The sequence below is a fragment of the Lethenteron reissneri genome, chromosome 3, assembly GCF_015708825.2.
Source record: "Lethenteron reissneri isolate LAM-NWPU_2019-01 chromosome 3, ASM1570882v1, whole genome shotgun sequence".
In the NCBI taxonomy this organism is placed as follows: domain Eukaryota; kingdom Metazoa; phylum Chordata; class Hyperoartia; order Petromyzontiformes; family Petromyzontidae; genus Lethenteron; species Lethenteron reissneri.
This window is the reverse complement of record NC_083781.1, coordinates 11,493,015-11,509,237: the sequence shown is the minus strand read 5'-3', so window position 1 is coordinate 11,509,237 and position 16,223 is coordinate 11,493,015. Positions and strand designations below refer to the sequence as shown.

General features: G+C 50.7%; 1 protein-coding gene across 2 annotated transcripts in view; it reads left to right on the top strand.

The window, feature by feature from the left end:
* The window catches only part of LOC133346104 (mucin-19-like), a 103,247-nt gene that overhangs the window by 40,205 nt on the left and 46,819 nt on the right, over positions 1-16,223 (top strand). For both annotated transcript variants that reach the window (XM_061557497.1, XM_061557508.1), the window contains one exon: positions 2,447-3,489. In XM_061557497.1, the coding sequence (XP_061413481.1) occupies positions 2,447-3,489 (1,043 nt within the window). The remainder of the gene's footprint in view (positions 1-2,446; positions 3,490-16,223) is intronic.

Sequence of the window (16,223 nt, the reverse complement as noted above, 5' to 3'; positions counted from 1 at the left end):
CACGCGTTTGCATTGAGTGAATTAATCTCGGCAAGGAATGCACGGGCACCCGCAATCATCCGCAATCCCCAAGTCCAGGACACGGACAACGTCTGTGACGTCCCTTGTGAAGTTGAAATCTGCGCGTTCGTTTTCATTGGCTGAGCACTGCACCCAATTACTCACCAAAGCGGCCAGCAACAATTAGCACTCCTTAAGGTTGCAACGGATAGGAGTTGATGCGTTTCTTGACTTGAGCAAGGTTGTTGTTATTGTTGTTGTGAGATCGGCAGAAGAGATGACTGAGATGGAATTCTAACGTGGAGAGAGAGAAAACGCAGAGAGAGAGATAAGTGTTGTGCCCTGCAGTGTGGTGCGTGGGTGGGGTGACTGTGTGAGTAGGTGGGTGAGCGAGTGAGTTAATATGCGAGCGAGTGCGTGAGTGTATTATTGTGTTGGGGAGCGGTAGTGTAGCAGTTAGCGCGCTGCGCTATAAACCCCGGCATCCCAAGTTCGATTCCCGCTAACGGCCAACGCCTGTGACGATTATCTGAATCGGTCCTGGGCCTCCCCCAGGTCGACTCAGCTTCAAATGACTACCTGGTGCAGTGGGTAAAACCGTCGCCACTAGAGAGACAAAGGCGGTCGGGCGTGGTGCTGACCACCCACCCCCTCGTGTGCCGTGCCGGCCTTCGTAGGTGCTCGCTAACAGCACTTGCCCCAACCGTCTGTTAAGGCTATACGGGGATCTTTGTCTTTGTTTCAGTGTGTTGTTGTGACCTGCAGTGTGGCGAGTGAGTGAATGTGTGAGTAGGTGGGTGAGTTAATGTGTGTGAGTGAGTGAATGTGTGAGTAGGTGGGCGAGTGAGTTAATATGCGTGTGTGAGTGAATGAATGTGTGAGTAGGTGGGTGAATAAGTGAATGTGTGAGTAGGTGGGTGAGTGAATGTGTGAGTAGGTGGGTGAGTGAGTGAATGTGTGAGTAGGTGGGTGAGTGAGTTAATGTGCGTGTGTGAGTGGATTTGTGATTTGGTTGGGTTAGTGAGTGAGTAGGTGGGTGAGTGTGTGAGTGAGTAGGTGGGTGAGTGAATGTGCGTGTGTGTGAGTGAGTGTGTCAGTGTGCTGCTGTGACCTGCAGTGTCGAGGTTGGACACAGTAATAGATGAGATGGAAGAATCCTTATCCCGACGAACACACCGTGGGTCGAGCAATCAAGCAGTGAAGTTCACGGGAAGATTAGCCGTGGTAGTAGCAGCAGCAGCGATAGAAGAGTGACACGAAGCTGAATGGCTGTGGGTGAGCGAGTGACTGGAGCGAGTCGGTGAGCGCTGGATCATCAATCAACGGGCGATGGCTTTACATAATTAACGGCGCACAGGATCAGAATTAACGTATCACATTTGGCATTTTCAAAGTAGGATAATCCGAGTATGAGATTACTTTAATTTAATTAAGTTTAATCATTTACCCCCCCCCCCAACCCCACGGGGTGCTGAAGCGTACTTCTGCATCCTGGTGAGTTCGGCTTGGTGAAGGCGATCGGTGTGGGGGAGGGGGGTAGTGGAGGGGGTGGCGGCTAGGACCAATTCAGTTTAACACGTGCAGGCTTTCGCGACCAATATTATTCATAATCAACGTTTTTGGGTTAGATCGCGTTATTTATAAATGTGTCGTAACCCTCCACCACCCGACACGACCAATCAGTAAAAAAAAGTGTCACGTTGACAAAAGACAAAAAGTTCACGACTTTAGCCTACCGGTGGAGGGTTACGACACATTTGTAAACAACGCGATCTAACCCAAGAACGTTTATTATGAATTATTATGAGGACCGATTGAGTTGTCACCCTCCAGCCACTCACGATGGCCATGGTCAGGGATCGAACTCAACTGGGTGGGTTTGGAGCGCGATGTGCTCACTCGCTCCAGCCGCAGATTTGCCCGGACACCTTGGTCACATAGAGGCTACGTGCTGCCCTGCAAGCGCTCGATCGCAACACTGCTGGCAGAAGGGCCTCCTCGAAAAACACCCTCTCTCTCTCTCGCTCAGACACAACAACAGTGGACACAACAACAATAGACACAACAATGGACACAACAACAGTTCACACAACAATGGACACAACAACAGTTGACACAATAGACACAACAACAATAGACACAACAACAGTGGAAACAACAACAGTGGACACAACAATGGACACAACAACAGTTGACACAACAATAGACACAACAATGGACACAACAACAATAGACACAACACCAGTTGACACAACAATCGACACAACAACAGTTGACACAACAATAGACACAACAACAATAGACACAACAACAGCTGACACAACACCTGAGCTACCCATTGTGCCCCCCCACACCCACCGCCCCCCTCGCTCCAACACCCCCCCCACCATATTTCACCTCCTGCCCCCCAATCGCCACTCAAGCTGCCTCCATGTTCTATCCGCAGCTACATGAGGCCCCGTCACAAAGCCTGACGGGAGGGAGACCCCGAGGTCGGGACGCTTTGCATGGAGCCGCGGCCATGGAGACACATCCTCGTCTGCCACCGACTTCTCCGTCGCGACCATCACCAGCAGCGCCTCCATCATCGCCATCGTCGTCACCGTCTTCATCATCTTCTCCATCATCGTCGTCATCAACGACAACAACAAGAACAACAACAACAACAAAAGCACCTCCATCATCATCATCAACATCATCATCAACATCATCGTCTCCATCAAAATCATCGTCTCCATCAAAATCATCGTCGTCATCATCACCATCGGTGCCGCCGTCGACATCATGGCAGTACACCTGCTCATCGTCAACAACAACAACAACATCGTCGTCATCACCCTTCCCGTCCACACCACCCCCGTCGGCCCTGCTGCTGCTGCTCGCCCTACTCGCCGTGTGGGCTTTGCTGTCGTCCGCCGCCGACGAGGTCCAACCCAGGACCACCACGAGCCCCAAACGGCGGCCCCATCACCACCCCGGCTTCGCCAACAGCCGTGGCCGTGCGCTGGCCACCACGTTTCCATCTCCTCCTCCACCTCCTCGTCGTCACCCACCTGGACCTCCTACTCCTCCTGCTCGCAACAACAACAACAACAACCCAACCACTGGTCGACCTTCCCGCACATCGTCCTCCAGCCAGGAGGCGAACACCTGCCGCGGTTACTACGACGCGATGGACCAGTGGGACCCCCCATTCAGCTGCAACAACAGCGGCAGCTACAGATACTGCTGCGGCACGTGCAACGTGCGCTTCTGCTGCACGGATCCACAGCAGCGGCTCCATCAGGACGCGTGCGCCAACCACGTGACCCCCTCGCGGAGCCCCACGCCGATAGCGGAGGAGCCCACGGAGAGCAACGTGGACGTCTCCACGGGGGTCGTCGTCCCGGCCGTGTGCGGAGTCATCGCCGTGCTGCTGCTGAGCGGAGTGCTCGCCAAGATGGGGCTCGACAAGGCTGCGGACGCGGCCAGGAACATCAACTTGCCCATGTGAGTCAATGTGCTAGAGGTTGGTTGGTCGGATGATGTGTGTGTGTGTGTAAAAACACATTGTCCTGCGGAGGGAGCTGGTAGGAACGTTGGGTTGCTCGGTCAATGGCCAGGGTCAACGGCAGCGTGGTGTATTCCGCAAATGTGCCCGACTGTGAGGGCGGGCACAAGCCGGCGTGAGTGGGTTGAACGTTGAGTTTTAGAAGGGCACCACGGGGTGACCAGCCCTTCCCCAACCAGCCCCACCCCTCCCATCCCCCACCCAGCCCCACCCTCCCCACACAGCCCCTCCCCACCCTCCCCACCCAGCCCCTCCCCACCCTCCCCACCCAGCCCCTCCCCACCCTCCCCTCCCCACCCAGCCCCACCCTCCCTACCCAGCCTCTCCCCACCTTCCCCACCCAGCCCCTCCCCACCTTCCCCTCCCCACCCAGCCCCACCCTTCCCACCCAGCCCCTCCCTGCATGACGGACACAATAATCCCCTGTGGGCTGGTGTAACTAGGAGGTTCCTACCAGTATAAATGAATACTGCCACTACGGGTAAAGCAATGTAGAACTTGCAAGCTGCCAGGCTTGTCGGTTAAGTGAGTCTGCCACTGTGTCGGCCAGGAACATCAACTCGCCCGTGTGAATCAAGCAGAGAGGTCGTGGGGGGAGGGGGTGGGAGAGGAGGGTGCGGACTATACGGGAGGTGGTATATGTGTATGTGTGTGTAAATACATAAATAATGCGACTACAGGTAATGCAATGTAGAAATTACAAGCTGCCAAGCCTGTCCGTTAAGTGAGCCTTCCACAGTGTCGGGCCAGTAACATCAACTTATCTATAAGTAAAGAGTGAGAGTGGTGTGTGTAAATATTGTGTGTGTGTATTGGGGGAGTGGTGGCGCAGTGGTTAGCGTCCTGCGCTAAGAATCTGGCGACCCCAAAATTACCGTGGAAAATGTTTTCACCGGTCTGGGCATCAGCGTGGGTATGTGAACATCGCCACTAGGGAGACAAAGGCGGTCAGGCGCCGTGCTGGCCACCCACCCCCCTCGTGTGACGTGTTGGCCTTCACAGGTGCCCGCTGGCAGGACTTGCCCCAATTGTCTGTTATAGGCTTAATGGGGGAGGAAGGAGGTCTTTGTCTTTTAACGAATAAATAAACACTGTTACCACCAATACATTGACATAAAAAATAAAGGATTTAAAAACAAAGTTTGTCACTATAAATCCTTGATATGCGTGGCGGCTAGAGTCCTCTCGTCCTCTGGCTTGAGATGGCTGCCACCTATGGGTCAGATGATTGCATGGCACCATTAAGCAATTGGTAATTAAATATAATATTTTTGTCCTAAAAAGTGTAAAATTTTAGAATTTTATTTTCACTAACATTAATTGTCACGCACAACGAGTCTGTGTGGAAAATGTCAGCTCGATTGGATCACCGGAAGTGGGTTAGAAAACGACCGAAAGATTTGCACGGTCGTAAGCAAGCAAGCAAGCACGCAAGCACGCAAGCAAGTGAACTTAATATAAAGGATTTAATAAAACTGCTAAGGAAACCTTTGATTGTGTTAGCCAGGGCATCAACACGCTAGAGCAAGAGTTAGAAAAACTTATTACGTACTCAAAAGCCAACGCATTAAATGACCCTCACATTTTTTCCAGCCTGAGTGGCCAGGAACATCAACGTGTCCATACAAAAATGGATTGTGTTCAAAATGTATATTTGAATAATTACAGGCTGATACGCTTGGCTTTTAAGTGAGCTGTACGATTTGTTGTTCTTTGAGCAGCCAGCCACATTAATATACCACAGTAAGAGTAGCGAAAATAATGATAGTTAAAATAAAAAAATACAAGCTGGCAAGCAAGTCTGATGGTCCGAGTGGCCAGGAGCAATCCTTCGTATTTGAGAACGGCCCACGAAAGCGGATATCTGGGAGCTACCTCTGAGGCCCCCTCAACTGACCCCTGTTGCACACAGTCATGGGCAACACTTTCCCCACCCACTCTGCATACGTTCACATTCGACATAAGACACCCAAACCCACGACATTTCAATTCTCGGACCTGGAATTTAAACAAGTTAAATTGAAACAGAACCACATTTTACGGTCCGAATGTTAATTTTGCCGCCTGCTATAGATTGCTGAGGGTTTGTGTGTTGCTTACCAGCTACTCGTAGTGTGGCTATTAATAAGCTAATTAAAAAAACTGGGTCAGATTTTTATTTTATTATTTAACGCAATTCTCATCAGGCCCTGTGGTGTCAAAAAAATGCATTCTCCAACTCTTCTTGTTATTAGAATTATTCTCTCTGCCTCTCTATACGCTGTGAAGAAGGAGCATTTTGCCGAAATGTCGTCTGTTGTTTATTATTTATTTTTATAAGGCCACAGTGCTATTGACGAATGTGTCAGATAGTAGGTGAAGCGTTCTTTTTCGGTGACGGGGTAGGGAGAGACCACCTGCTCAATCAATGGCAGCTGTCTGGATTCTATCTCAGAATCTCGGCTGCGGAAGCTCTCGGCTCTGACCCCTGACCTCTGCGCCATCCGGGCCGCGCCGTCACAGCCTCCACTTTTTGTTGATACCAAGTAGCAAGGAACACGTGCCGAAGATGGAAAATAGATACGTAAATAAGGAAAAAAAATATATATATATACTGGTAGGAACCTCCTGGTTACACCAGCCCACAGGGGATTATTGTGTCCGTCGTGCAGGGAGGGGCTGGGTGGGGAGGGTGGAGAGGGGCTGGGTGGGGAGGGTGGGGCTGGTTGGGGGGGGAGGGTGGGGAGGGGCTGGGTGGGGAGGGGCTGGGTGGGGAGGGTGGGGCTGGTTGGGGGGGGAGGGTGGGGAGGGGCTGGGTGGGGAGGGTGGGGAGGGGCTGCGTGGGGAGGGTGGGGAGGGGCTGGGTGGGGAGGGTGGGGAGGGGCTGGGTGGGGAGGGTGGGGCTGGTTGGGGGGGAGGGTGGGGAGGGGCTGGGTGGGTAGGGTGTGGAGGGGCTGGGTGGGGAGGGTGGGGAGGGGCTGGGTGGAGAGGGTGGGGCTGGGTGGGGGGTGGGGCTGGGTGGGGAGGGGCTGGTCACCCCGTGGTGCCCTTATAAAACTCAACATTTCACCTACTCACGCCGGCTTATGCCCGCCCTCACAGTCGGGCATATTTGCGGAATACACCACGCCGCCGTTGACCCTGGCCATTGACCGAGCAACCCAACGTTTCTACCAGCTCCCTCCGCAGGAATGTGTCTACCCAATACAATTGTTACTTTATTTAATATTTTATTTTAAAGTAATTTGGCCTGGGCTCAAGGACTATTTTGTAGACGATGATGTGGTGGTGGCCAGGAGATGTCAGTACAGCGTTGGGTCCAGCGCACAACTTAAGTCAAAGGATTGAATCTCTCTCGTGGATCGCATCCATTTGTGCGGAGGTCTGAGTGGTACGCGTGGTGGGAGCTCTGAGTGGTACATCTGGTGGGAGCTCTGAGTGGTACATCTGGTGGAAGCTCTGAGTGGTACATCTGGTGGGAGCTCTGAGTGGTACGCGTGGTGGAAGCTCTGAGTGGTACACGTGGTGGGAGCTCTGAGTGGTACGCGTGGTGGAAGCTCTGAGTGGTACATCTGGTGGGAGCTCTGAGTGGTACGCGTGGTGGAAGCTCTGAGTGGTACGCGTGGTGGGAGCTCTGAGTGGTACATCTGATGGGAGCTCTGAGTGGTACGCGTGGTGGGAGCTCTGAGTGGTACATCTGGTGGGAGCTCTGAGTGGTACGCGTGGTGGGAGCTCTGAGTGGTACGCGTGGTGGGAGCTCTGAGTGGTACGCGTGGTGGGAGCTCTGAGTGGTACGCGTGGTGGGAGCTCTGAGTGGTACGCGTGGTGGGAGCTCTGAGTGGTACGCGTGGTGGGAGCTCTGAGTGGTACGCGTGGTGGGAGCTCTGAGTGGTACGCGTGGTGGGAGCTCTGAGTGGTACGCGTGGTGGAAGCTCTGAGTGGTACGCGTGGTGGGAGCTCTGAGTGGTACATCTGGTGGGAGCTCTGAGTGGTACGCGTGGTGGGAGCTCTGAGTGATACGCGTGGTGGGAGCTCTGAGTGGTACGCGTGGTGGGAGCTCTGAGTGGTACGCGTGGTGGGAGCTCTGAGTGGTACGCATGGTGGGAGCTCTGAGTGGTACATCTGGTGGGAGCTCTGAGTGGTACGCGTGGTGGGAGCTCTGAGTGGTACGCGTGGTGGGAGCTCTGAGTGGTACGCGTGGTGGGAGCTCTGAGTGGTACATCTGGTGGGAGCTCTGAGTGGTACGCGTGGTGGGAGCTCTGAGTGATACGCGTGGTGGGAGCTCTGAGTGGTACGCGTGGTGGGAGCTCTGAGTGGTACGCGTGGTGGGAGCTCTGAGTGGTACGCATGGTGGGAGCTCTGAGTGGTACATCTGGTGGGAGCTCTGAGTGGTACGCGTGGTGGGAGCTCTGAGTGGTACGCGTGGTGGGAGCTTTGAGTGGTACGCGTGGTGGGAGCTCTGAGTGGTACGCGTGGTGGGAGCTCTGAGTGGTACGCGTGGTGGGAGCTCTGAGTGGTACGCGTGGTGGGAGCTCTGAGTGGTACATCTGGTGGGAGCTCTGAGTGGTACGCGTGGTGGGAGCTCTGAGTGGTACGCGTGGTGGGAGCTCTGAGTGGTACGCGTGGTGGGAGCTCTGAGTGGTACGCGTGGTGGGAGCTCTGAGTGGTACGCATGGTGGGAGCTCTGAGTGGTACATCTGGTGGGAGCTCTGAGTGGTACGCGTGGTGGGAGCTCTGAGTGGTACGCGTGGTGGGAGCTTTGAGTGGTACGCGTGGTGGGAGCTCTGAGTGGTACGCGTGGTGGGAGCTCTGAGTGGTACGCGTGGTGGGAGCTCTGAGTGGTACGCGTGGTGGGAGCTCTGAGTGGTACGCGTGGTGGGAGCTCTGAGTGGTACGCGTGGTGGGAGCTGTCTCTCCCTGTCTTCTCCGCTTTCCTCATCCCGCACGGGAAGCCAAACTCTGCCCATTCGTGGCTTCAATCAAAACCCCCAACGTGGCAGGACAGTCTTGAGAGCCTGCGAAGATTACCCGGATAAATACTCTTAGTTCTTTCGGTAAAGTCACGTAGATAAAAAAATAAAATTGAAATTAATAAAAAATAAAACAATAAAATCACGACGTTTCGGAGGCAACACAAGTCTCCGTCATCAGGTGGGACCGTCACAGCCATATTTGCTGCATCAAAGCTTCAAATCTAGAATTACCCGGATAAACCCATGGCATTACTTCCACCGCTCGCATTAGTATTACCTGAAGAGTCCTCGGATGGACACGATATTTTCTGGGCACAGCAAAAAGTAGTTTATGCAATGGATGTCTATTTTTTGCATTTTTTTTTACATCTTAACACCTCCCGTGTCATTGGCAGAAAGGCTGACGCCCATTATTCTTCTTCTTTCATCATTTTGATACCGGAAAAAGTTCCCAGAGAAATAAGTCTTTCGTCTTCCACTCTTCCTTAACGACTCACCACGCCGCTCGGCACTAACGCTGAATGAAAGAGTCACGGCTACATTGGGACTGCAGCGGAGTGTGATCCGTCACTCACATCCACGGTGTGTTGTATCGAGTGGGGCTCTGTGTGTGTCTATGGGTCTCTGTGAGTCTCTGGGTCTTTGTGTGAGTCTCTGGGTCTCTGTGTGAGTCTATGGGCATCTGTATGAGTCTGTGGGTCTCTGTGTATGTGGGTCTGTGTGTGAGTCTGTGGGTTTCTGTGCGAGTGTGTGGGTCGCTGTGTGAGTATGGGGTCTTTGTGTGAGTCTCTGGGTCTCTGTGTGAGTCTATGGGCATCTGTATGAGTCTGTGGGTCTATGTGTGAGTATGTGGGTCTGTGTGTGAGTCTGTGGGTTTCTGTGCGAGTGTGTGGGTCGCTGTGTGAGTATGGGGTCTCTGTATGAGTCTGTGGGGCTCTGTGTGAGTATGTGGGTCTGTGGGTCTCTGTGCGAGTCTGTGGGTCGCTGTGTGAGTCTGTGGGTTTATGTGCGAGTCTATGACACTTTGTATGAGGCTGTGGGTCTCTGTGGGTCTAATTGGCTGTGTCAGGTGGAGGTGAGTTTATGACACAATTACATTTACGTGATCTAACTCAAAAAAACTTTATCATGAGCAAGTCTGCCTCTTGCTAATGCCATCTTGGCGAAGTCGGTGATCAATGTTTGATGAGGCATTACTAGCGAAGCTCTAAAGAGCTGTGAAACCCGGGCGTCTAGGAGGCCAGTTAATTAAGCCAGCATTCATAATTAATGTGGGTGGCATTGCATTAATCATCACCACCACAACCGCCGCCGCTGTCATCATCATCATCATTATAAAAAAAATTCCACAAAGTAAATATGAGTCTGTGTCATCGTAGTGTCATCGCAGGTCATGAAGAAAAGAAGTGACACGAAACGGCATTTCATTTCAAAACCCGGCCGCGTTCGTGAAACAACATTTTGGCTGCTGTAATTTTCGCAAGCGATGAGCCACTTCATTTGTCGATCATCTGTGATCGCCCAGCTCGCTTCTGACAAAGCGCTATGGAGCTCAGTTGGCCTTACCTGCTAAAATATTTGTAAAAAGTAAAAAAAAAATAAAGCATTTAAATGCGCAGACAGATTAGGTCACGTAAAATGTGTGTCGTACAACCCTCCACCACAGTCAATCACGTGAACGCAATTAGCCAATAAAATCTCCGTAACCTTCTGGGCCACCGTCCACCCCACCCTACTCCCTACCCGACCCCACCCGTTTCGGTTGTGGTAAATGTTGGAACAATTATTAGAAACTCGCCTTTTGCCCGTCCAAGGACGACGGGTGTATTGCAGTAAATCTGAAACTTGCAAGCGAAGATCAGACCGCGACGTGATATACTCATTGCATTAATTTGTGTGTAATTAGTAAGGCCGCGGTGACACAGACTTATTACATTTAAAGGGTTATAATCCCTTGTTCATCATGACGTCCTTTTTACTTCTACGTCTCAACAGCGTGACGGAGATCGCGTGACGTGAGGGTTCTGCCTTTGTAGTGAGGGTTGTGAGTTGACGCCGAGGAGGGGGGAGGAGGCGCCTCGCGCCCCCCATGTGGAGTGACGTCACCCGCTAATTATTATTCATGGAGGGGGGGTGTCCATTTGGAGGACGTCACCTGTTAATGATTATTAATGAGGGGGGCTGGTCGATGTGGAGTGACGTCACCCGCTCATGATTATTAACGAGGGGGAGGGGGTCCATGTAGAGGACGTCACCTGCTCATGATTATTAATGAGGGGGGCTGGTCGACGTGGAGTGACGTCACGCGCGGGACACACAGACATTCTTGGCTCATTATAGTGGTAAATAAAACCTCGGCACATTTGTCACTAACTGCGTGTGGCATTGCAAAATATGATAGGGCACTTGTCAGGTTTGGGCCTTTTCTTAATAGGAATTAAATAGAATGGCCAGAGAGACAGAGTGGATAGTAACACTCATTAATAATGAGTTGGAGACGACACGTGCTCATACCACGGAGCGTCATGAGAATTACATTTTTAAAATATGAAAATTTATCTTGACCGATTTTTTAATCGGTATGACAATAGTTGCCTAACGGTGGCTTATCGAAGGGGTTGTTTGTTGTCCGTTACTCAATAGTCTATAACACTGGTCAACACAATTTTTCTGGCATAAGGTATTCCAACGGTTTTAAGGTAATTTTGGGGTGCTGATTTCAATCTGGCATCAGTTTTTGTCTATCGCATCAGGGTTTTGAGATATCAAATATTGCATTTTCAATAAAAACTGCAGAAGAAAACTATTAAATAAATGTGTATATCTACATAAAATGATATTATAACCACACTATCCTAAAAATACAGCACCATATTTTAACACTGAAGCAGTCGCTGACTCGCAACAACTTGCAATCATAAGTGACAGAGTTAATTTCGGGTAAAATCAATGAAAATGGGGTATGCCGGTAGCATAAAAATGAGATGTGATAGAGCAAATCTGAGATCAGATTTGGAATTGGCACCCTGAAATTAGTCTAAAACAGCTGCAAAAGTCCAGGCCAGAAAAAAATGTTTTTATTTGTTGACCAGTGTTATTTTTGATGGCCCAGCTACCAATTACATGATTACACACGTGGCGTTTAAAAAACAACAACCGTTCATCAAGCCCCCATTGTGTATACGCCGGATGGATTGTTTGCATGGACCACGTTTGCCAAATGTGAAAAACAGCAAAAATGTACCAACAATTTGTCCAGGGCCATTCCTGGGCAGTGAGTCGCGAGACTCAACGATGCTTTCCTGGGTTAGACTAAGACAATCTCTTATATTGATGATAATGATAATAATGTTAATAATATAATAATAGTGATAACAGTGATATCATACTATTAGCTTTTTCGGTAAAGTCACGTAGGTAAAAAATTAAAATTAAAATTAATAAAAATAAAATAATAATAATGATCTTAACTTTGGAGCTTTCGTGACTGCAGGAATTATTCTTTGGTTCTTTCGGTAAAGTCACGTATAAAGAAAAAATAATAAATTAAATAATAGCATTGTATGCTATTATTTAATTTATTATTAAAATAAATTAAATAATAGCGTTGTATGCTTTTATTAAATGTATTATTTTTTCTTTATACGTGACTTTACCGAAAGAACCAAAGAATAATAATGATATCATGGGATATCACGGGATAAAAAAAACGCGGGGGGCCTTCATCATTCAGCATTGGAGCCATGAAAGCTGACGACGACGATGACGGTGATCGCGATCGCACACACACAAAAAATCATGACCGCGTTTGTGGCGAAAATCATCCGCCACCCCACCCCACCCCACCCCACCCTAACCCCCCCGACGGGAACCTGGAATCGAAATCTCGTGGTCACAAAGCGCCGGCGAGACGGGCCGACCGCAGAGACACGCTCCCGATGACTTTGACAGGGCGCTCGAAGGCCACTCACGGCATCGTCCACTTTGGCTTAGAAAAAATAGACCCAACACGATGTCACCGCGTTGAGTGCGGCGGCGGCGGCGGCGGCGACGAAGGCGGCGGTATTAAAAGGTATCGATCGGCCATGTCGGCGGTATTGAGACGGATCAGGGGGCGGTGCGTCTGCTGCTCCGCCGTGGTGCGGGTGACATCGGTGGCGGAGGTTTGGCGCGCCGCGCTGCAAACCCGGCGACGCGACGGGTTCGATTCCCGCTCAAGGCCAACACCGGTGACGATTATCTGAACCCATCCTGGGCCTCCCCTAGGTCGACTCGGCCTCAAATGAGTACCTGGTGCGGTGGGTAAACATCGCCGCTGGGGAGACAAAGGCGGCCGGGCGTGGTGCTGGACCACCCACCCTCTCGTGTGCCGTGCCAGACTTCATAGGTGCTGCTTGCTAACAGCACTTGCCCCTACGGTTTTTTAAGGCTACACGGGGGATCTTTGTCTTTGGGGCAGGTGGTGGTAGGGATGGAGGGGAGTGCGGTGCTGTGATAATCCACAGATCGGCTGGTGCAACGCCTCCTACTCCCATCCCATTGCCAAAGTAACGTGGAATTTCCATCAATTTTTTTTAGGGTCAGAAGCTGAGATGAAGTATGGATGTCCTCATTGCTCCATGAGCAGAGAGAAATATAAAACATATATATATATATATACTTTCCTTGTTTTGTCTACAAATACAAATAATGACGATTTTGTTGTCTGGCTCTACTGAGCCTTAGGCATTAACACTGAACCCGAACAATCGTACACGGGTGATTGAGTCTGTCTCTCTGAGTCTTGGGCGTTAACGGTGATGGCAAAGGGTGGATGGCCACTAACCACCCCCAGACCGCCTTTGTCTCTCTTTGTCTCGCTGATAATTATCAGGGTCGCCCTTTTTTGTTTTTGTTTCCGAGATTGGCCAAGCAACTCATTCGGTGTTAATGCGTCCAAGCGTCCCAGTGTGGCAGAAGCGTCTTGAAAAAGCGTCTTCGAGACGAAGCTGTCATGGGAGGGGGGGGTGGGGGGGTTAGGTGACGTTCTGACCACGTTCCCCTACTGGGCATCTGTGAAAAAGCGCTTTACAGCTCATCGGATTCCTCCACTTTAAGAATAAATATTCTCGTTCTGGAGCGAATGTCTTACGAGCAGTGGCAGAGCTGTGATTTAATCTCGCTCCATTAATACGACATGTGCTTCAAAGGTAGAAGATGGAATCCAATTGTCCCGTTGCTAAGACAATTGTTGTGTTGGTAAAACAAGGAAACTCAACAAATCGATGCCGTCCTTAACCCCCCGGGGAACATGCCGCTGTGGACTGACGTGATGTAAACTGACGAGGGGGTTGACGAGGCGAATTGAGAACCAGAACAACTCGTAGGTTTGTTTCGGTAAAGTGACGTAGGGAAATAAATAAATAATAAAATACTTAATTGAGATAATCATAATAGAAATAAAATAATAAATCACGACGTTTCGGAGGCAACACAAGTCTCCGTCATCAGGTGGGACCGTCCCAGCTACATTTACCGTATCAAGTGCAAAATTTACTGTTATCAATTTAGCTGTGACGGTCCCACCTGATGACGGAGACTTGTGTTGCCTCCGAAACTTCGTGATTTATTATTTTATTTCTATAATTATCTCTATTATTTATTTTATTTTTTACCTACGTGACTTTACCGAAAAAAACCTACGAGTATGAATCCTTGCAGTCACGAAAGCTTCAAATCTAGAACCCCAACAACAACAACAACAAACGACAACAACAACAACAACACAAAGACAAAGGCGCGGCCCTGCAAGTTCCCTGCCGATGGCGCTGCAGGTGATGCCCGCGAGGCAATGGCCTCGTGCGACCCGGCCGCGGATCTCCGGCGCGTGGAGTTGGACCCCAGCTACCCGGCGGCTGACGATTGTCCGACGCCGCGGTGCTAGGGCCTCCCTCCCCTAGGTCGACTTGGCCTCAAACGTGCGGTGAAGGCCAAGGCTGCGTGGCGTGGCGCAATCGCAGAGCTTCGCGGCTCGCGGGATTCCTTCCCGGCTGAATGTTCTGATTTTGAATCGGATCGGGGACATTTTCCATATTCTCATGGCATCATGGCATGGATCGTTCTCTATGGAATCAAACGAATATTTTGTTCCCACACCGCGTGGGCTGTGAGAGGGGGGGGGGGTGCAAGTGGGGGGGAGGGGCAGTGGAGGATGCTCTGGGACCAACCCGATAAAAATGATTTTGTTATCTTACCTCCGTAATGTGTCCAAATCGCAGCGAACGCGGGCTTTAGGAATATCACGAGTGCATCTTTGCATGCTTCGTTTTCTATAGCTCACAGGGAGGGGGACAAGACAGGCAGAGAGAGAGAGAGAGAGGAGATTGCAAATCTCATCCCAAGCACTCCCGTCTCTCGCCTATTATCAAATAATAATAATGATGATGATAGAGTAATCCGAGGAAGTTCACACCTCCACCCGTCACCTATCACCATCGGTCGACGCCCATTAAACACATTATGCGGCGATGCTGCTACTGCTGCTGCTGGGTTTGCAGTGGTTCACAAGCAACAATCAATAACAACAACAACAACACACTCAGCACGTTCGTCAACAAACAAACAAACAACAACGGTCGACGACTTTTTTTCAGACCCTGTCTCCCCAACAGACCTGGTTTTCACATGAGGACGGCTGCTTGCGTTGTGGCCGAAACGTCGTGAGAATTATTTTATCGTGTTTTATTTTTATTATTTTATTACTTCCCTTCTACGTGACTTTACCGAAAGAACCAAGAAGAAAAAAAACGGTCGACGACGTTTCGGGCAATGGCCCTTTTTACTCGGCACGCGCAATGATAGTCTTGTCACGGTCAATCCACCGCTGTACGAAGGCCTGATGGGACGTCGTGAGAGCGATGATCCCGGCGCTCCATCTCCGTGCCGTCGGTGCTATTCACGAACGGGAAATTGAAACGTGACGTTGGGCCAAAACAGAAAACAAAGATCCGTCCAAGTGTTGGGGTCTTTATTGATGTATTTACGGGCAGAGATGTGTTAATCCGCTGCTAGATGAAGGTCTACACACGCCGTGATAGTCATTGTGTGTGTGGGGATGGGGGGGGGCGGGGGTTGACCATACTTCACCACGCTGGTCCGTGCGGGCTGATGAAAGGGTAGGAAGGCCCAGGATCGGTTCAGATGTTTTACCCAACAGCAGCAGCAAAAACAGAGTCACAACAACAATATCTCTCTTATCACAGTTATTATGGTCATCATCATCAGCTAGCAGCAGTATCATCATCAGCATTATCAACAGCAGCGCCATCATCAGCATTATCAACAGCAGCGCCATCATCAGTAGCAACGGAAGCAAGAAGAGCATTAGTGTCATCACAATTATAATCACCAACAACAGCATTACCTTCAGCGGCATTAATATGATCATCAACTCAGCAGTAGCAGCATGGTGTGTGGGAGCTGATGGACTGTGTGTGGTGATGGTGAGTGGGAGGTGATGGCGTGTGGTGATGGTGAGTGGGAGCTGATGGCCTGTGTGTGGTGATGGTGAGTGGGAGGTGATGGCGTGTGGTGATGGTGTGTGGGAGCCGATGGACTGTGTGTGGTGATGGTGAGTGGGAGCTGATGGCCTGTGTGTGGTGATGGTGTGTGGGAGCTGATGGCGTGTGTGTGGTGATGGTGAGTGGGAGCTGATGGCCTGTGTGTGGTGATGGTGAGTGGGA